The sequence below is a fragment of the Anarhichas minor genome, unplaced genomic scaffold (assembly GCF_050575085.1).
Source record: "Anarhichas minor isolate MPS153535 unplaced genomic scaffold, ASM5057508v1 ptg000026l, whole genome shotgun sequence".
Lineage (NCBI taxonomy): Eukaryota > Metazoa > Chordata > Actinopteri > Perciformes > Anarhichadidae > Anarhichas > Anarhichas minor.
The window spans coordinates 11589207-11610815 of NW_027466472.1; the positions used below are offsets into that span (position 1 = coordinate 11589207).

General features: G+C 40.4%; 1 protein-coding gene across 2 annotated transcripts in view; it reads left to right on the forward strand.

Annotated features, from left to right (window-relative positions):
• stx1a (syntaxin 1A (brain)) overlaps window positions 1-21609 on the forward strand; it is a 50987-nt gene that overhangs the window by 19357 nt on the left and 10021 nt on the right. For both annotated transcript variants that reach the window (XR_012956180.1, XM_076099988.1), the window contains exons 3-6: window positions 4018-4117; window positions 14387-14461; window positions 16321-16394; window positions 16714-16822. Coding sequence is in view for 1 of the 2 variants with exons in the window: in XM_076099988.1 (XP_075956103.1) it covers window positions 4018-4117; window positions 14387-14461; window positions 16321-16394; window positions 16714-16822 (358 nt within the window). In the remaining variant the exon portion in view is untranslated. The remainder of the gene's footprint in view (window positions 1-4017; window positions 4118-14386; window positions 14462-16320; window positions 16395-16713; window positions 16823-21609) is intronic.

Sequence of the window (21609 nt, forward strand, 5' to 3'; positions counted from 1 at the left end):
TTGTGCATTGTGGGCATATTTGTATGCTTTACACAAGGATTAAAAAACAACAACAAAAAAATGATCTAATCATCAGTATGAAGACTTGTGGAAGAGCTTTACTGCTGCACATGATTGATGTATTTCTTCATAATGAATGTGGCCAATGAACTCAAGCAGATACAAACACAGCCATCTTCATGATTGAGTTTAAAAACTATAGTTTTCTGGAGTGGTTGTATCGCCACAGATGGTAGCAATAATGAAGTCTCTACTTTTCAGCCATGTCGTTCAGCAGCAGGTAGGACATCTGACATGCGCTGTTTACTGCCACACCTTGTGGCCTTCAGTCTGTAAGAACGAATCTGTACCATATGTTGTGTATGTTGACTTCACAGCTTTTTCAGAAGTCTGTGCGTGCATGTGTCTGCAGTAGTGACGCTAAGTTGAGGCTCCAATCGTTATGCGGTCATAAATTACGCTGCAATGAGGAGGGTGTTAAAGTATTTATTGCGTGTCAGCAACTAAAATGTTAGATATAAAATGTATATTATGCTGTTAAAAACTGCAATACAAGATTGAAACCTGGTATTGCTCTGAAGTGGACTGGGATATTTAGCTGAACTGTTTATACTTTAACTTTTATTGTAAAGAATATTACAAATTTGTCCTTTACCCATTGATGATTGTAATAAATAAGGGTACTTTTTATAGATTATTTTACAGCCCGACGTCCACAACAATATGCATGCGCATGTGGCAACGGAAGTGCCGTTCAGCCCCAGCCATCCAGACGAGTTAACAAGCTTTAAACATTGAATTAAAACTGGTAACGGCATCAAAATATCTGGTTGGTGCATGTTCGGTTGTCACAATCGATATTCCAACAGCGGACTCGAGTTCTACAGGTGTCAGACAAGATTACGACGTAGTCACCATTGTTTACAAACTGCAAAAGGCTCTACAGAGATGTTACAGTTACAAAGTCCTTAAAAGAAAGAACATTCAAGCTGTGAGACAAAAGTAAAATGCTTGTAAGAGTTAATGAAAGCCATTAAACGATTTTTAGCCTTATTTTTATGTATTTGTCATTACTTTGAGATGCATAAAAAATCACCATGACGTCTGTCAGTACTCTCTTTACATCATGTAACAAGGCTCAATTCAAGCCTCCACAATCCTTCACCAGATGATGCAAGAATGAAGTGAGCAACGGGAAGACAGACCCACTGGGGCCTTGAGCCCTCTAATCATTCTCCGTACCAGAATTAGACTCTTACTTTGGTAAAAAAAAAAAAAAAAAATGAGATAGCAAAGTAGTGACATTATTAGAGACATTATTCTTTCTGAGCATTTGTAAGATTCCAGCAAATTATTTGGTGGAATCAAGAGTAAAGAATAGTTAGGATAATAGGAGAGTGTTTGTGTGCTTCTTTATTTGTTTCTGCATGTCTAAAATAGTTTTTTCTCCCACACCAATAAAATTTGCCTGATGTCTTTATAAGACCTGAGGGATTGACTGTGACTCACTAACTCATGGTCTCTAAACCAAGACAGCTTAAAGTCGTTTCATCTTCTGCTCACTTACCGTCTCTGTCACTTCCTCCTCCCTGTTCCTGTCTCAATCTTACTTTTTAATTCTCATCTCTCCCCACCTGTTTCTCTTACATGCATTTAACTCTGTACTCACCTCGATGTGCCTTCTGGTCTCTCCCCAGTGGTCTCCCGGAGCCAATTATGTTGTTGTTTTTAAAAACGTAGCCAATCAGCAGCTAATTAAAGAGATAATGGGGGATTAATGACCCAGGCTGAGAGCTCAAGAATATGGATGGAGATACGGATGGAGCGCAGAGGAGTGACAGTCAAATAACTTCGGACATATCGTAGAGGACAATGAAGGGAGAACAGGCTGGCCTGAAGTGTAGCAGGTGCAGAGAGAGTGATCGAGGCTCGATGACAGACTGAGATTAAAGTAGACACTGATAAAGTCACTGACAGATGTGACCTGCTGCTCGTCCAGCTGTTACCTGCCAGTGGCAGCACAGCTGATGACGAGGCAGCAGGGAGGAATGTCAAACCTTTATCTCGGTGCAGATGATTTTTTGACCTCATTAGTTAGTCAGTTCATGTGTCGTTTTTCTGCAGAATATGCATTTGATTTGTTTATTGGTAGGGACCAAGTCAAGTAGCTGTTAGGAAGGATTTTGATGGAGATCCAGATGTCTGTTTTCTGTTGTTGGATGTTTTCTAATGGATGCTGATGATCCCTAATGTTTTTTTGTAAAATGATGACTTTTGCATACTTCTGGGCTCGGCTCCTTAGTTCCAATCAAGGTACCTCTTAATACTAAAGCACACAATGACCAAGTTTCCATTCATGTACTTTTTTGCACATTTTCCATTTGCATTAGAAAAGTTACATGGAAATGGCAAAAATTTATAAAACTCCCGTGCTTTAAGTGTTTTTTGTCTGCATCGAAAAAGAGTATGTATAAATAAATTAATAATAATAATAAAATAGATTATGGAAAAGCCTTTGCCAAATAAATTCTGACGTAGAAAACATTTAACTCCCATTACTGATCTGCTGTTTCTGCTGTGGTCGTATTCTCTGATATTCCCATAACGTATGAATGCTTGTCTACGTCTGCAGACAACATGAAACATGGCCAATACTAGCTGATATGAAAGAACAATTAAAACATGCCCAATTGAAACTCTTGAAGACCTCTCTCCATTTTACTCTCATAGATTGTTTTCTTTTCGGTTTACAAATCCTACTTCTTCTTCTGTTCTGTTTACTGGAGGATTACAGACATGATGCGTAGCCTATACTGCCAACTTCTGACTAAACTATGCAGCCGAGTTTATTTACTACAAACCAGTTGATGGAAATGCGCCTAATTTGCATTTATTTTTTGCAACATTTCAAATTGCTTAAAATTTGTAAAAAAGGAAACGCAGCTAATGATATTTAGGACAACAGTGTACTTCCTATTGACATCAGTTTGAAGAAGACTCTTTCCTGTTTCTACATGAAAGTGTTCCTGTGCACAAAGTGAGGACCATAAAGACATGGTTCTGTGATTTTTGGTGGGAAAAAACATCACCTGACCTCAGCCCCCATCCAACACCTCTAGGATGAACTTGAACACCGACTGTGAGCCAGATCTGATCTCTCTGCATCAGCGGTCAACCTCACTAATGTTTCTGTGACTGAGTGGCACAAAATCTCTTCAGCCAGGCTCCAAAGTCTAATGGAAAGCCTTCCAGTAAGTGTGGAAGCTGTTATAGCAGCAGATTAATGCTCATCGTTTTTAAATGAGATGTTGAACAATCAAATATGGGTGTGATGTTTGGTTATCCACATACGTTTTGCCATGTCGTGTAGCTGCATCATCTTTTGGTGCTTTGTGCAGCTGCAATTTTCCAATGTGCAGCCTCGTCTAAGCCCTGATTCACATATTCACTCCTTCACATCCTGAGCTACATCACAGGTTGTGAAGACTCAGGTGAGCGGCGTCTTTTGAGAACTGAGTCATTTTCACAGCACATGGTGATCCATCTCTCCTGCCAGGTGTTGTTGACTAAAATGACTCCCAAAGCATTTGTTAATTTAAATGAAGTGGACGTGGCTTTGTTTGTATTCAGTATTAATGGCAGCTGTATTTCGATGAGGATGTATGTGTATGGTAATTTTCTAGATTTTAGTTTGAATACAGCCCTGTTAAGTGTTATTCCACACATCATATACATAAAAGATTGCTCCAGTGTTTCAAAAAGTCACAGAGAAATGATGATGGAGCCCAGATAAAAATGAAAAATATTAAATATCTGTGTTTTCTTTCACTTGAACCTGCTTCCCTCTGCTTTCGTTCTGCTTGTAATACGATAATGACATCTTTAGTTTGGTTTCTATCAACATCACTCAAGCTAATCACAGGTACTTCCTGCCTCAGCACTGAGGAGATCTAAAGTGCCTTTTGGTCTCTCTCTCTCTCTCTCTCTCTCTCTCTCTCTCTCTCTCTCTCTCGACAGGTGGAGGAGATCCGGGGTTTCATCGAGTCTCTGGCAGAGAAAGTTGAGGAGGTGAAAAGGAATCACAGCGCCATCCTCGCGTCACCTAACCCAGATGAGAGTAAGGCTTTGTGTCTTTTGTGGTTCCTCTTGTTGACTCATTAAGACCTTCACATTCACCAGAAATATTTTAGACTGGTCTGCAGTATTAGGTCAGTCTTGATTTTACTCTTAGATTATTCTCATGCAGGTTAGACACACAGAGGTTCACAAAGACTGATTTATTTTTATTCAAAAAAAGTTAGGCAGGCTAACTCCGACCAATGCTGTGGAGTGTGTGAAGCTGCAGTAACCTGTTAAAATATACAGCAGTGAAATGTCCTTGTAACTGTTGAAATCTCCCAGCAGGCGAACATTTTCTGCTGCAGTGCCACGGTTGCTTGATCAGCCATCTTTTGTAGTTTTAAAAAAAGTCTTAATTTACCCAGAATTCATAGCAAATTAGTTCTACTGAGACAGCTTTGTGCAACAGATTAATTTAGACGTCTATCTGAAGTCTGACTGTGTGTTACTCAGTCAAAGTCGGAACCCTACCCAGTTGAAAACCTATGAGAGATTTTAGAGCAACATGTTGGACGGCGCTCTCCACCGCCATCATCAATACACCGAATGAGTTAATTTCATGCAGAATTTATTCCTTTATTGTGTACTACTACTCAACCAAAGAAGGTTACATTGTCACACTGACCCTTTTGCATACACTTATATTCTACCGCTCTTTAATGATAACACTTTAATAAGGCAGTGACTCAGTGATGTGTAAGAGAAGCTCTTAATGGAACGCAGAAAGGTAATGATTACTGTTATCACCATTACAACTGCTGCAGTGGTAGATTCCACTGAACAAAAGAAAGGAAAATGACTCCATTGTCCATTTTTCTCCACTTTTCTGCTCCCTCTCCATTTCTCTTTAGTCCTGTCTTTACCTCTTAGCCTGCTGTTAACACCATCTCTCTCTTTCTGTCTCTTCCCGTTACCTATTTCAACCACTCTCCTCTTTACATTTGTTCAGTCCGTGCCACAATCCATCTTTGCTCCTCTCTCTCTACTCCCGCATCTCTGGCCTCTCACACCTCCTCCTCTCTCATTTATGTCAGGGCATCGAGGGGGATGTTACTCGCACTAGTACCACCCCCCATTCCCTTTTCCTCTCCCTGATTCCCACCTTCCCACCTACCTGAAATAGCATCGATCTGCTTGCAGCAGCAGGCATCAGATGAGCCTTTTAACTAGCCACGTTGTGCCGTTGACACACAGAGCGGAGCAGCAACGAGGCGAGCTGCTGCATTTAAGATACGGATTCTTCCACAAGTTGTCTCCTTTGTGATGTAAATCAATGCTCAGTGTGTGTGTGTGTGTGCCTGATAAATGCACATCAGTAAGCAGCTGATGTAAATGTCAGGGTCGTTCATTACAGAGTTGGGTCAGTGCGTTCTTTACTGTCTGCCTGTTGCATTGTGGCCACTGGGATGATCTGAATACCTTCATCAAGGACGCTCCTCTATCTCCTGAGCAGCGTTTAATATCGTGGATGTGTGCAACTCTTCTTATTATAAATCAAATTTGTATATAACTAATTTCCATCAACCAACACGTTTTGTTCGGAAATATAATGCTGCCCAGATTGTGTTTTGTTATCAAGGACACTGGGACACATTGAAATGTTCATATTGAATGCAAGATTGCAATATGTTCACTGTCAATGTTTCTTATTGTTTTTCCTGACAACATCCGCTATACTGAGCATGATGAGTTTTTTGGCAATTCAAACTAGAGGAAAAGTCAGGAGGTCAGGATTCATCATCTGGGCACCCCGAATATCTGTACCAAACTCCATGGCAGTCCATCCGATAGTTGTCATAATGTGGCAAAGATTTCCGTGCTTCAGCCTCGTCTGACGTGTGTCATCAAAACTAATTTCACAATGATATTTTAATGTGAAATCGAATGTGCTTTAAGATCTACACTGACTCATTGTTGCATATAAAATGTTGCTCATCCAAAAAGCTAGTGTGGTCTTTCATCATTTTTATGAATATTCTGTTTGTTTTATAGCGTTTTCAGTCTTTGCTGGTATTCTTTTTTTTATTCTCCCCTGTGGTGAGAGGAGCCTGTTCTGTTTCTGTTCCTCCCATTAACTCAAACTCCATCTCCTTCCTGTTGGTAGGAGTCTCTTCGTCTGTTCACAAGTATTTTTCTCACCGTAGTTTCTCATCTAAGTGCTCCTCTCCTCACTCTTCCTCTGAAAATAGGCGCTGAGACTTTGGGTGTGCGATACTGAGAGTGAGTCTTTCACAACTCAGCGTAACATTGTGCGGTGATAAACCTTCTGTTTCTGTCACGGTTTATCAGTTTCATAATCGCATCACATCTCCCCAGCCACCACCCACCTGGCCATCTATCTACACGACCCCGACCTCGCCCCTCTCTCCCTCCCCCTCTGCTGGGGGAGCTCTGAGCTTTTGTGTTCGCTGACTGAGACATTTCCTGTTGATCTCCAGGGGTTAACTCCAGCCCACAGAGCCCATATTAACACACACGCACAAATGCAGCTGCTTCTTCTATGTAATATTACCTTCGCCCCTGCATTACATACTATCCCATATCACGGTTTACTCACTCCCCTAAGTGAAGCATAGCAAATTTCCACCAGGGAATTGCAATATATGTTTTGTGTGTGAGTGTATTTGCTTGTTTTTACTCGCTATTTGTGTGATTGTGGGGGCTGTGCTCAGCATCTGTGTACAGGAGTAGGTTCAATAATGATGATAGATTAGGTAATAGCCAACAGGTCATAATGGGTATTGAACCTGTGTTCCTTCATGAGCAAATTCCTCTAATGCAGGAAGGGAAGACACAAATGCAATTTATATTTAGAAGCATGATTGAATTCACATTGCCCATTAAATAATTGCATTATTTGTTTTGTTTTCTAGTATTGTTTATAGGCGTTGTGCAGCGCTGCTTCACGTTATTTTGATCAATGAGACTGGACTTGATAAATTTCAGAATTAAAGCCCAAAAGTCCTGCAGGAGCATCGGTGGCCTTTAACACTCAACTGTTCCTCAAAGAGTGCGAGGTTGATCTGAAATGAAATACGACGTTTGGAAGTTTGATCTCTTTCAGTCATTGCTCCTCTCTGTAGTTGCAGGCTAGATATCTATCATCATTGTTTTAAATGCTTGTGCTTGTGTTTATATTGGTTTTATCTTCATCTCCACTCTTACAGAGAGTAATTTTACAAACTACAGGTTGTTATTCATCAGAAGAAGCAGAATAATTCACACTTACAATCACACCTACGGCCAGTTTTGGATTATATAATTAGCATAATGTAATCTGGTTGATGGACCGTTGGAGGAAACCAAACCTGAGCAGTGATCATTGACGATTTATCCCAGTGCAATGAATGTGCCTCCCTGGTCTGTACATTAAAACCATTTGAGACAAGCAGCCTGGATTAATACCTTGCAGTGCTGTTTACACTACTAAGAGGAAGCAAAAATCAATGCAAGAACACCTGAAAACCAGCAGAGGGACTTAAGATTTGTGTTTTCTGTCAGCACTTCTGGCTGCAGAGTGTTACTAGAAAATGAGTCTACAAATTAGTGTAAACCAAGCAACTCATTTGCTTTTGTTTGTCTATTACTCCATTTTCACTTTGCAGTTTTATTTTGGACCTGTAGGAATACAAATCTTTTGTGAATTGGTTATCACTCAAACCAAGTCAAAGATTATAATAAGTTATATGTATTCTGGGTTTTGCTTTGTTGTTGAACTACCACCATTCCAATGAGAAATGTACTTAAACTTCTAGTTTAATAACGTGCAGAAAATGTTATCTTTGACACTGATAGGAGTTTATTTAACAACATTTCTCAGTCTGTTTTTCCAACCACTTAGTGTTTGCTCCCTCTGACATCTCCAGCCTCCAGTTTCTAAAGAGCATCTTTCCTCTGACTCTTTAAAGTCCTCAACTTGCAGCTCTGGAGATGCTTGTTTTAATTGCAGCCTGCGAGTGTTTCTATTTCTAGTATCAGCTTTTGGCTAAGTGTGCTCCCACCCTGGGAGTGCTGTTTGCCAAAGCTCCACCACCCTCAACCAAAATTTGAAAGTGTTGTGTGCTGTAAGTTCCCCCAGCTCTCTGTCTTCCCTTTGTTTCTCTTCTACCATCTTGTTTCTCGGTTTCTACCCTTTATCTCTCTTGATTTCTTGAATGTCCGAGCTGATATTACAGCCTTTAAAGACACAGCTTTATCTTGTGGAATAATAATATCTCTCTTAAAGTGAGGTTAATACAATGTGGACGGTCAAAGCCAAGGCTAAGGACAGACGTGCACATTTATGCACATAAAAGAGGTCAAAGCTAGTAAAATAAATCAGTTTAACAGCCTTCTGTCCTCTTGACCCCTGAGCCAGCGGTCAGCGAGAGGCGTGTGGTGGTAATGCTCTGATCTAGATTGAAATGTCATGTGTTGAGGGCGGCAGAGGGAGGTTTCAGAGTGACAGCAACATTCACAGTAACCCTGTAATACTGTCTTGGAAGATGTTGCAGGAGACCGAGAGGTTGTCAGACAGGAGGATATGGGGTTGTTAGCAGAGACTTAATCAGATACAACATCCACGTCTGCACTTGAGTGGTGCCCTTGCACCTTAGATATTAGCCTGACTGTACTGAAAACATTCCTGATGAATGTGAGTTATCATCTTTACATGGCAAAGTTCCAACACCCGGTACCTTATGTTTGACTGCAGATCAAGGTGTCAGACCTCAATACACATTAGTTTGTCCTGGCTTTTGAGAATAAGGGAAAGATATTATTTAAACTAAATGATATGTTTATACCAAATACTGTTACATAAAAACCCCACTAAGAACATAAAAAAATTCAGAAATTAAACTAATCTCGCAAAGTTTGTTAGGATAATAAGGGCTACTTTGAAGTATCGGAGTGTACTTGTTTGCTTATTTGTATGTGTGTGTGTGTATATATATATATATGGATTTTAAACAGTAACAGCAGTCAATAATCGTAGAAAAGCTGTGCAACAACCGGTCAGACTGGAAAGGTTGGGATGAGCAAGTAAGTTGTATCTATTAATGGTTAAACTTTATCTGTGCTGTCAGTTTGTCATTAGGCCTCTCTGAGTTCATCCTGTATTCCTGCAGTAAGGCAAAGATCAGTAATGTTTGAGGGATGAGCTCACATTCAGTCTCTCTGGAACATCAGACGACTGGACTCTAGACGATCAATAAGCGGCGCAAACACACAAAGGACAGGTGATATATTTACAGAGCGAGCAGAGAGATGGAGAAAAAGATAAATAGCTGCAAGTTAGCGGTTAAAGTGGCAGCAATTGACCCTGAGTTAGAGCGGAGGAAACAGAAGTGGCTTGGTGTCTTGTTAGTATCATGGTACCCTGACATTAGACTGACACACACACACACACACACACTTTGTCGATATAATAAAGAAAAGTGGATAAATGCTGCTGCTGTAGAGCCAAAGGTGGTGCAGCTGGATTGAAGCGTATAGAATTGGATATAAGACTTCCAGGATGTTCATCTTTTACTAAATCTCGGTATTATGCTACTAAGTGATGTAGGTACCATCCTGATCAGTAGACATGACGGCTGTCAGTATATTGCGAGTGAAATCGGATGTGGTGCGTTCGCAAAAGCTTTCATTGATGTCAAACACGTACCAGTATACTCACTACAAGTTAGCATCTGTTTGGTTATTGGCGTCCACCCCACGAGATGTGATGTTGAGCTTCAGGTGCAGGATAAAGGATAAAGGAAAAGTTTGACATTTTGGGAAGTATGATTATTTGTTTTCTTCTCAAAAGATAGATGAGAGAAATAATACAACTCTAATGTCTGTATGCTAAATATGAAGCCAGTAGCTGTCTAACTTAGCTTGGCACAAAAACTGGAAAGTGTGAGAAACAGTCAGCCTGGTTCTGTTCAGAAGTCTGCACTATATCCAAATAAATGGCCGGCTTCTGAACTAATGTGTCTTTGACTGATATTGGGAAGTGTTGAACAGATCTGCTTCGTTTCTTTGCGTTGTTTCAGTCATTCTGGTTTGATTTTGTCTGGGCAAACAAACTATTAGGTTTAGAAAAGTGTCACAAAGATTGTTCACCTCAAACAACGATTTGAAGACGATGGCGAACTTTCCTTAAAAACAGATTTATTACATTTTGATAAACATCCTGGAACACCATCCATGTCTTCCTGCCTCGCAGCGTCTCTTTTCCTCCGCCACATTGAAACAATCGAACGCTGGCGAGAGGACCGACTGCACACATCGCCATAGCAACACAGTCTTTATGATGGCAACAAGCGTGACCTGAAAAATTTCCTTTGAGAGCGTCTGGGAGAGGGATAGAGTGTGAAGCCACAGCTCAATTGACTCTTCAGTTTTGCCCTCCAATTTGCTTCTCTCTCACTTGTCCCTCTACTCGATCACCGATGTCAATAATGAGGCTGAGTAGACACACGATCAGGCAGGTAGGCCTCCTCCGGGGGGGGGGGGGGGGGGGGGGACACGCATACCAAACACACGCACACGGCCTAAAGCTAAGCTCTGCTTTTACGTCGTTATCTCTGTTGTGCCGGTGCAGCTGACCTCATCGAGCAGGTTACTATGGTTACACAGAGACTCTGCTCCGTAACCCTTAAACCTCGACGTGTTTCTGAAGTTGCGCAAACGTGCACAAGTGGACACAAAGATGAATATTTAAAGCAGTGTTAGGGGGAAAATCCAGAAGTTAAAAGTGCCTTCCTTTTTTATTTACAAGGAAGTAAGTAACCCTCGTTTGTACTAAAAGTTTGTACAGTTTGTACAGTGTAGCTGCATTCCTAAACGGGTAATGTGTGATTTATAAGTGATTACACCTATGAGGTACCGCTTTCGCTGCATGCACGCACACACACACACACACACGTACTACAGAGCACTGCTTATTCATTTTGCCTTGAGGGCCTCGGCCCACCTCTTCAGCTTGATCTCTGATTCAACATCACTGTATACGACGGCATACATTCTGCCATTGGCAGAAAAATGATTTTAAAGTGTTTAGAGATGTGCACAATAAACAAGATGGGGACCCACTCAGAAAAACAGGCAGTAAAAAAACTCAAGAGGGTATCTTTAAGAAACATCGATAACATCCAGCCTGGGCTTCCTTGTGGCCTAGAGATTTGACATGCTGATGCATGTAATTGAGAATTCCCTGGTTTGAGTTGCCTGTAATCCCTAAATCTTTCTGTCAGATTTAGGAGTAGTAGTAGTATTACATTACATTAAAGTCATTTAGTAGTAGTAGTAGTAGTAGTAGTAGTAGTAGTAGTAGTAGTATAAAGAGTGACAAAGTATGTTTGGGGACTAGGTTGTGGATGAATGACTCATACTGAGGACTTACACTCTGAGACCTGTTAGAAGTCTATTTTTTACATTTGATTGATTTATTATTTTCTGTTTTTAGTCGCATTGTTGGCTCTGACACCTGGGTCCTATAATAGCATCTGCTGAAAAAGAAAAAAACATGCTGGTGTGGTCTCATTGGACGGCATATTTTAAGCTTTTCGCTTGTCAATTAACGACCCGTTCTCATTATCAACTCGTTGCATACGCACGTCACAATTTTAACGTTGTTAAGCAAAAGATCATAGTTTGGGTTAAAGTAAGTTGCGTACGTAGTCGATGTAAAGACGTTTAGTTAGCAGGGAGACATTTTCAGAGACTGTCTTCCTGTGTTTGTTATAAGCTGCTGATTAGGATTCATATGATATTATTCAGTGTGAATAAAATGATGCCAGATTATAATAGTGGATCCTCCACTTTATACTGTCGGTTTGTGTTTGGAGTTTTCAGCCATGTGGGCTGTTTTTAATGGTCAAAGAGTGAAGATTTGCAAAGCAGCCGTGGAGAAGGGAACAATATGATGAACTCATCATTTTGAAGCTTCTTTCGTACATGTATGCACATTTTTTTCAATTGAACATCTACCAGTGATTTAAGTCTTCCCCAAACTGTGCAATCAGATTATCCACTGAGGCTCTGTCTGTAATTGGATGCAGATGTTTGCTATGGGTTTCAGTTTAGTAGGTCTACCCCCGTCTCTTATTCATCTTTGGGATTTATGCAGCTTTGAAGAAGCAGGTATCGTTCAGAAACAAACTCATTATAGAGAAGTGCTGCAGGCAGTTCGGTTTGATTGAGTGGTCGGACTTGAGTCATTTTTAAGGACCATCTTTTATGTCTGCTGGCTTCCAGGGCTTGTTAACATGTGGAGATTTGGTTCTCTTATGGCATTAAGATGATGAATGACTATCTCACTGCATTCAATGTGCTAAAAATGGCAGTTAATGCTCCAGGGTAATGGTGTGAAAGAGAGAGAGAGTGTGTGTCAAAGCCATTCTGTTTTCTCTTTTTCTCTTCCTTTTTGTTCTTTTCTCTATCCAGATTTTTTTCGCTCCTCTAAAAACTAAATTGATAAAAACACCATACTTTAACCCCACTAGTTAGCATTTGTAAGCAATACATAAACCTTTAATAAATTATTTATAACTCACTATAACCTCATTGTACGCAGGTATATATCTGCTCCTCTGGGCACCCTTAACTTATGTAGGGAATTAATTACTACATAGGAATACACAGTTGTTATAATATAAAATATATCTTCATAGGAAAGGTTTTATAGTAATTATGGACACTTAAAATATCCTTATGTGTTTATAATTTGTTCAAAAGTGACAACAGGTGAAGTAGCTTGTAGGATCAAATAGGACACACCACCCGTTTGGTCTGTCTACATTTTGAGGGGATGAAAACAACGAGGAAGGCGGTTTTAAAGTCGTGAGGAAAGCACAAAGACAAAAGTAATCATAATCTATTTCCCATCTGTTCCATTTTATACAGTTGCAACAGAAGATCTTTTATTGATGTTTGAGATAAGACTTAATTAATCTAGGGGGTTTACTGCAAATTAGCCTGACCTACAACTTTAGATAAAATGAGTTTTCAGTGCCATCCCCCATGTGTAATAATCTGAAGTGTGAATTATGAAACGGTTGGTTTGGCTGTAGCTGAAATGAGCGACAGAAGGGAGAAAAGATTAAAAGGAAACTTCAGTTTGTCATTAGCAACATGGTGACGTGGCGTGACTCCAGCCATCCGTCAGTGCTGCTGCCTTTTGAAGCTTGCACTGATGAGAAGAGCTGTGTCTATATATGCGCTAATGTGGAAAATACGGGTGTTTGTGATAAACAACCACTGATCAAAAAAACGAAAAGCCCCAAGTAGAGCCACTGCTATGACATTTACATTTGAAGTTAAAAAAAACAAGTTATTACGTAACAGCTTTTTCACGTAATTTGGCTAAACCGTGCTTAACAAGCTATAAGCACTTTTGCCTTCAGACGTGTTTGGAGACGTGGACACACGTCTGTGCTTTATTGCACAACAGACAAATCAATTCATCAGTAGTCATGTCAAAAGTCTGTTTCTGCTCTATATTGTGTATTTTTAGCAAACTGTAGAGTTGTTGTGCTCAGGGACTCTCTTGTTCATTTGTGCATTCTGGACAAAAACAGTTTCCATTTAGAAAACTGTCAGTAGTTCATGCTGGAGGGAGTTTGATGATTCGATTGGTCATCACTGAAATCTGACAACTCCACCTCCTGCTGGTAACAATACGTTCATCCCGTTGTTGTCCAGATTGTGATTTCATTTGTTTCTCTGGTCACCAAAATAGCAAATCTTACTTGTCAACACCCACACGTCCATCAACCCAAATGTGTTTCATCTTCATGTCTCCACAGTACAGTGTGTATGTTTGAGGGTGTGGGCCTGGATGGAAAAGAGGACAGTGGACTGTAGAGGGAAGCGAAGGACGCTGTGTAACAAGGAAGGATAACATCAGAACCGTTTAATTACCAAAGTATGTTGCACATACAAGGGATTTGACTCGGTGGAAGGTGCATAACATCAAACAATCAACACAGTGCAAAATACAAGACATGATTTAAAAATAGAAACATGTTGAAATTTACAATAAAATATAAAAATATGGTAAACAAATAAGAGTATATTAAAAACAAGTATACTATTAAATAAGATGTGCTACTGTGGACTGAAGCTGATGAATTGTTTGTCCCTGTCGGGAATGACATTTGGAGTCATTTCATTTGTGTGTCAATATTGATTCTGTCTCTGGGAAAGTGTCTGGTTTATGTGAGCGGGTGAGTTAAGTCCACTAATCTCTTTTCTCCTCTTTACTTTTCTTCTCTTGTCTCCTGTCCTCTTCTTTCCTCAGAAACGAAGGCTGAGCTGGAGGATCTTATGGCAGACATCAAGAAGTTGGCCAACAAAATACGCTCCAAATTAAAGAGTGAGTATAATTATTCTATTTTCTCCTGCTAGAGCAGCAACTAATGATTATGTTCTGTGCCAGTGAGACCCTTTTGCGTTTTTGTGTTCAAATAATTACATGTTTAGTACACGAAATTTCAAATGTTGTCAAATTGCCACGAGTTTCAAGAACTGATCAGCAGCCAAAAATATGAAAATATTCTTTGCGTTTGAAGTTGCAACTAGCAAATATTTGCTAATTTCACATAATTGATTGTTGTACAATTAGTCATTTTGTGCTCTTTCAGTTCCAGCTTTAACCAATAACAATACGTCATCATTTCTTTATTTCCATAACCAGTGTGTGCAGCAGTTTGTCTTTTATGTTATGTGACAGCCAGGGTGCTTCCTCAGGAGAGGGGAGAGGGTAACAAGTGAGACATGAAGAGACAGAGACCTGTATAGAATTTGGCAGCTAACAGATAAACTCAGTTTGCACTCCTAGGGTCTGTGCTGCAGTGAGCAAAGTCATTAGTGTCACTCACAACAGAGGAGGTGCCTGCGATTCATTTGCATGAGCACATACAAGTTTTATTCACACCTGTGCACACAAACTGACTAATATAACAGAAACATACTGTAGCGAATTTCCCCTGGTGGCAGCTTTTTCATGTCTCTCTTGCTCCTTTTTCACACACACACACACACACACACACACACACACACACACACACACACACACACACAGTGTCATGTGCACATATATGGACACTGATATACACAAGTGCTATCAGGCACAACCGGCTCTGCATCACAAGCCTCTAACGGTGTCTCTCCAGTCCAAGTCACTTGTTGACACAGGATACCTTTGTGTAAGTGTGTGTGCCTGCTGTGTGTTTGTTTGTGTGTTTGCGTTTATGTGTTGGGTTGGCCAAAAAATTTTGGCCGAAACCCGTCTTAATTTAACCCTCTGAACTGCACAAACTTACATACACAAGTAATTGCTGAGTAAGTGTAAGTTTCAGACATGTGATCATCAGTTTAATCAAAACCCTAAAACAGCTACATATGGCTAGTTGTTTAGCTCCATTTGTGGGAAAATTTTCAGTCACCTGTTAAAAATTCAAGAATTTTGGTCAACATAAAGTTGAGAAGTAGTTCTCTAAAATACCTGATGGACGGATCTGTTCTGACGAGTTGCCCTTTTTATATATTTCACATATAATATATAAATGTATATTACAGTACAGAGTACTGTGTATATAGAGCCTGCTTCGCCTTATGTTATGTTTAAGTAGCAGAATTTTCAGACATTACATGTATCACAAATGACCATATTCTTAAATTTGAAATTGCTTATTTTAACTGTATGAGTGAACGTGTTTACTCTGTTGGCTATAGCTGTAAAAACAGGGAGGCAATTAGTTTCTCTACGGTTGTCAAGGTGGACGATCTGTCTCTCTGTGCGTCCAACGCTTTCAGAGCAATATATCTTGACAGCTGCTGCTGACCAGAGTACCATGCAAACAAACGTGGATTTTAATGATCTCCTGATCTTTCTTCTTACACCACCCTCAGGTCAAAATGTTTATGTATCCATTTGGCAGACGGCCATGAGGGTTTCTGAGCACATTTCTGCTCTCATGAATACAATCCTTTTTGATTTTCTGACCTCATCACCTTTCCTCTGGTGCAAGCGGGCTATCCTCAGATTCACACTTTCAGCCCCACTAACGCCAAGTAGTGTCAGTACGTTGGTTTTTTCATCCAACACTTTTCTCTTGTGTCGTGTAGTGGAACTTCTAGAGGCAGTCAGCAACACTCTAGTCTTTATATTTGTTTTGTTTTGATGATTTTCAAGAGGAGCCAATTGGATGTCCATTTTGTGTATCTTTCCAGGTATCCAGCAATCCATTGAGCAAGAAGAAAGCCAGAACAAGTCATCAGCTGACCTGAGGATACGCAAGACACAGGTATAGTTCAGTTAAACTTTACTAAGATAAACTGTTTTATAAAAATGTAATTCTTATATTTTACTTGCCACTACAACCTGCAGCTCCTCCATTTCCTCTGTGCAGAGCATTGTGGGCCAATTGTATACATCAATTTTATTACTTTTTCAGTGTGAGCACACTCAAAACATACTCAGAGTTACGTTGTATGGAATGTGGACACAGCTACACCGACAGTGATGTCAATGAATGCTTGCAACTGCTCACCTCCTGTTCATTTACAATTCCAATTACTTATTAAGTCTGTGTCTACTGCTGTTGTTCCTCGCTGTGTCTCTAGCACTCCACGCTGTCCCGTAAGTTTGTCGAGGTGATGTCAGAATACAACACCACCCAGTCGGACTACAGGGAGCGCTGCAAGGGACGCATTCAGAGACAGCTGGAGATCAGTGAGTAGACCCGGGAGACTAAACCTCCCACCACGCTTCATGCTGACTGCACACACGTTAACACTGTATAAATTACAGTAACACATCTGCATCTCCTCCCAGCCTTAGTGTTTGGTTGTTGTGTGCAGATTTCTAGTATTTTATATACTAAAATACAACTACATACCTTCCATAAAAGGGTAACTGGCCGATACTTTTGGTAAGCTTTAGTAAGTTCTGTCCAAAACAGCTGTTTGTGATTTTTTTTACTAATTTTTTGAAGGTGCTTGTCAAAATAGATTTTAGAAAAGTTGTTTCCCGGCATTTCTGTTATCCTCAGCCGTATCCACTTTACCTTCATCCTCCCACTATTATTAGTTTGATATTAGTGTCATGTTAAGCTAAAAATATAGCCTGCACCCCCATCCTCTATCACTTCGTGAAGTGTGAACTGAACTGTGACTCTACACCTGCACAGTATTATCGTCCCTTTTTACAAGAGCATTACTATGTCTACGTACTCGTATGAAAGTGTGACAATGTGAAGTAAAGATGTGCCAGTACTGCTATGTATCTGATATGTATGATTCCTGTATTCGCTTCTTATACTAGTCCATTTCAGAATTATAGACATGCCTGCAGCGTTGCATTGATTTCATTTTGACAAAATCTGTGAAATTCATGAGAAGTCCCATGATCGCTGAAGCAGGCCCTTCACTCATTTCAGCCTTTGCTCTGTGAATTCAGGCAGGAGAAAACTTTGTCGGCACAACATCCTGCTGGCATCAGCTTCCCATCCATTGTCTTGATTTACAGTAATGAGTCTTTTTGGCAAACAGTTTTTACTTTGTGTAATAGTTAAAGTAACTAGAAATGATTTGACACCCATCAACATTCACTCTACTGGGTTGACAGGCAGTTTTATAGAACCACATGGTTAATTATGCAAATATATTAAGTGCGTTATTTTTCTCCTGCATTTATGTTATTCACTGTTTGTTATTGATGAAAAAAAGAGGCTTTAACATGGGCGGTAAAAATAATTTACCGCCGTCGGCCCTAAGCTGACTTGCTCTGTTTATGCACTTCGACCCGATGGGAATTTTGTCTGGCACGCAGGTAAAACACAGAACATAGAGTTGAACAAAAAAATAAAATAAATGCATCACACATGCAAATATGTTAAAACAAATGCTAAAAACCCTCCACACAAATTGACATAAAACAATGTACATCAGTGACAGCATAACATAAAACCTGGAGTGCATCCAACCATTATCATCCCACTCAATCATCCATGGCAAAATAGAGAAATGTCCGTTTATCTAATTCATACAGTATTGTATTTTGAACGTGTCTGGTGTAGTAGCAAAACAACCACTCTCACACTACAAACATCACCAACACCTACACCCATATAGTACATGCACGTGCCAGGTTGCTCCATCTCCGATGTGAGCTCCTCACTCTGGTGTCACACTGTATGCTATATGATTTGACAGGTATGAGCTGCAGGCCCCGGGCTCCTGGACCAGACGATGCCACGGCATCCTGGCAGGCCGCACCTTGCCAGCTGCCCCCAACAGTCATCGTGATACAGTCACCCTGCACACAAATGCCCACACAAGCGAGCAGAGAAAAACACTATGACTCCTTTAGGGGTAATAGCAGAGGAGAGCAGGCGCAGTTATGCTGCAGGACACTTGGCACAGACGTAATTTCCTCTTGCCATCTGTCAGACACATGCAGCAGGTCTGTATGCGTGAGCACCACCCAATATACACGGCACGTGGCCCAATCAAATAAACAGCAGTGACCACACACAGTACTTTCTGGGGTTAATCAAAGGTTAGACACATCCATCCTTGATGAATAAGAACACACACACCTGACTCCCTTTTTCATAAAGCTCCTCCAGACTCATTTTGATTTGATTTTTCAGCTGGTGGAGGCCGTAGCTGATGTCACCTGTCGTCAAGGAAGGGATTAGACATGCAGGGAGAGTACGGAGATGGCGTAAGAGCACAGACGAGGGGGTAAATTATAAGTATGAGGCATAAAAAGGTTTTGTAGGAAATCGCAAGTCTCCAGTAAAGCTTTTCCCTTCGGAATACATCTGTCCTTATATTGATCTAACATCATTTAATTCCTTTAGGGTTATGTGAAAAGAGAGCGGTGTTTGTGTTGTGCCAACCCCTTTGACTTGTTTGCGTGTGAATCAATAAGAGTGTGTCACACACAGAGGGACATCTAGTCTGTTCTGTCAGGCTGAATATCGACGTTTCCTCTGCTGCTTTACTCCTTTCCAGTTTGCTTCTGGATAGAGAGATAAGAGAAACACAAAAGCAACACTATGACATACTGTAAACTTGTAATCATCAAGACAGTAGCATTTTATGCCCCTATTTGCACGGCCAACAGTAACCCCAAGTCCAAATATATTTGCAACAGCCCCCACCAAACTGCCTTTCTATATATTTTGGGTTTCTTCTGTTTGAATTAAATGCTTGCACTTGTTCCCAGCAGCAAAATACACTATTTTCAGGATGCTGATACTTCTGTCACACCTTTGATTCATAGAGGCAAGTATTCTACTTCTGCAGAATATACACTGTATTATTTAACAATTTGGATAACTTTGACCCCTTCCTAATCTCATTAATAAACAGTGACTTCTTTTTAAATAATGTTCCCATAATGAGCTGCAGAGCTACAGAAAATAAACGCTTATTTGCTTTTTTGCCATGAGATTGATGAGAAGATTGATACCAATCTCGTGTTTGTTAGGTAATTCTGAATCCAGCTTCATATGTAACCGACAAATATAAGTGCTATAAATCGATCTTATTTAACTCTCTGCAAAAAACAAATAGGTGTAACAGTATTTTCCAAATTGTCTAACAATCCCTTTAAAGGCACATATACTTCAGTAACACATCTGTTTGGATATTTGTACATTGCCAATTACAGTTGAAACACTTCTGTAGCCTTTTAGTTTATTATTGAATGTGAATATCACACATTTATTCGCTTCTATAAGCAGACAGGCCCAGCAGGATGGAGGGGATTTTGGTCATAGTCATCGCAGGGCCTCTTTGACATTTAATTATTAGATTGTATTTCCCCGCGGACTATGTTTGAGCTGGGAGCGTGTCGGGGGGGGAAAAAGACACATTTACACGAACCCATTCCTCCTGTATAGCAAACAGATTGACCTATACGTGTGCAGATAAGCGCCATGCTTTTCTTATTCCTTGCAGGTGAAATTGCAGCGAACAGAAGCATAACAATCACTTTCCTCTTTTGCTCTGCCCGAATGAACATTTGCGTGGTTCGCCTTTTCACTTTCTTCCTTCGGGGATTTACTTCATTTGTGTTACATAACAACGGAAATTAAATAATACTGTTACTCGCAGCAACATAGTATGAATGATTTAATAGCCCAAATATGCTACGGGTGAAATGAGACTTCTTGGCTTCATGTTAGACTTCTCCGGGTTTGGGTCTCCATGGTAACAAATAAGAGCCTCCCTCGAAGCCTGTCAGGGCTTTAAAAAAAATAGGCGATGAGGAGTGTGTGTGTGTGTGTGTGTGTGTGCGTGTGTGCGTGTAGGAAGTGAGATAAATAGGATAGGGTAGCACCAGAGTGCCTTCGTTTTTTTCCTTCTTCACAATTATCCATGACTCATTGTCACTCGTCTCCGTCCTTTAACTCTGTCTGTGACCCTCTTTAATGTTGTAGTTTTAGCCTTAATGATAGAGATATTATTTATAATCAGAGACGCCTGGAGAATAGGGAATATATCCCAGTGATGTGGTGAATGTGGTTTCTCACTCCTCTTTGTGTCCTCTCATTTGTCAAACTGCAAAATGTCATTGCTGAACATGAGTAGATTCTCAAGCATGGTAATGAAACAGCAGGACCACTTTACCATAACCAAATGAAATTCATTGCTTTGATATGGACATGAAGTTTGGATTGGACACGATAGGCCCAGTTTATGCAAAAGTACATTCTGAACATGGACACACATTCATGCACCAGTAAAGGTTAGAGAGCAGCGTCATCAGTATTCTGTTCATGAACGCAATCATCGGCTCTGCCTCCCAACATCATCACTCACCATCAACCTTACCACTCTCCACTGAGGCCTTCATCACACATAAATACAATACATACACATGCTCGCACACACTCTGATTAGGTCATGAATAGAGGTTTTGTAGTTGCCTCCAAAAACCCGTTGGAGCCACAGCCGCTGGTGTTCCAGAGAGGAAAAAGCAGAGCGATATCTGACAAAGCCAGCTGTGTAGGTTAATCAATGAATTAATTAGACTGTATAGAGGTGGACGTAGACATTGTGACGTCACCAGTTGGTTTGTGGACTGCCATTTTGAAGTTTGAGTTCGGTGTTTTGGCCATCACTGTCTTGGATCTTGACTGTCGCCATCTTGGCCTTTTGCAACCAGTGGACGGAAGTTACCATATTTGGACTACGAAGGAGTGTCATAGCGAAGCCATTTACACTCTGGAAGCCATAGCCTGTCAATCACAGTAAGCCCGCCCTAAAGCTTACTTTATTGTCTATTCTACTCTGAACTGGAGCATAATTTACTAAATGAACTTCATGCTGTATTGAAAAAGACTTGAAACTAGTGATTGAGACCATAAACTCTGACTTATTTTTGCAACCGGAGGAGTCGCGCCCTGAGAGACATTAGAAAAAATGCAAGTTTAAGACTTCAGAACTGTATTCGGCTGCCTGGTAAGAACTAATTGTTTAGCGTGGTTTGATTGTTTCACATTT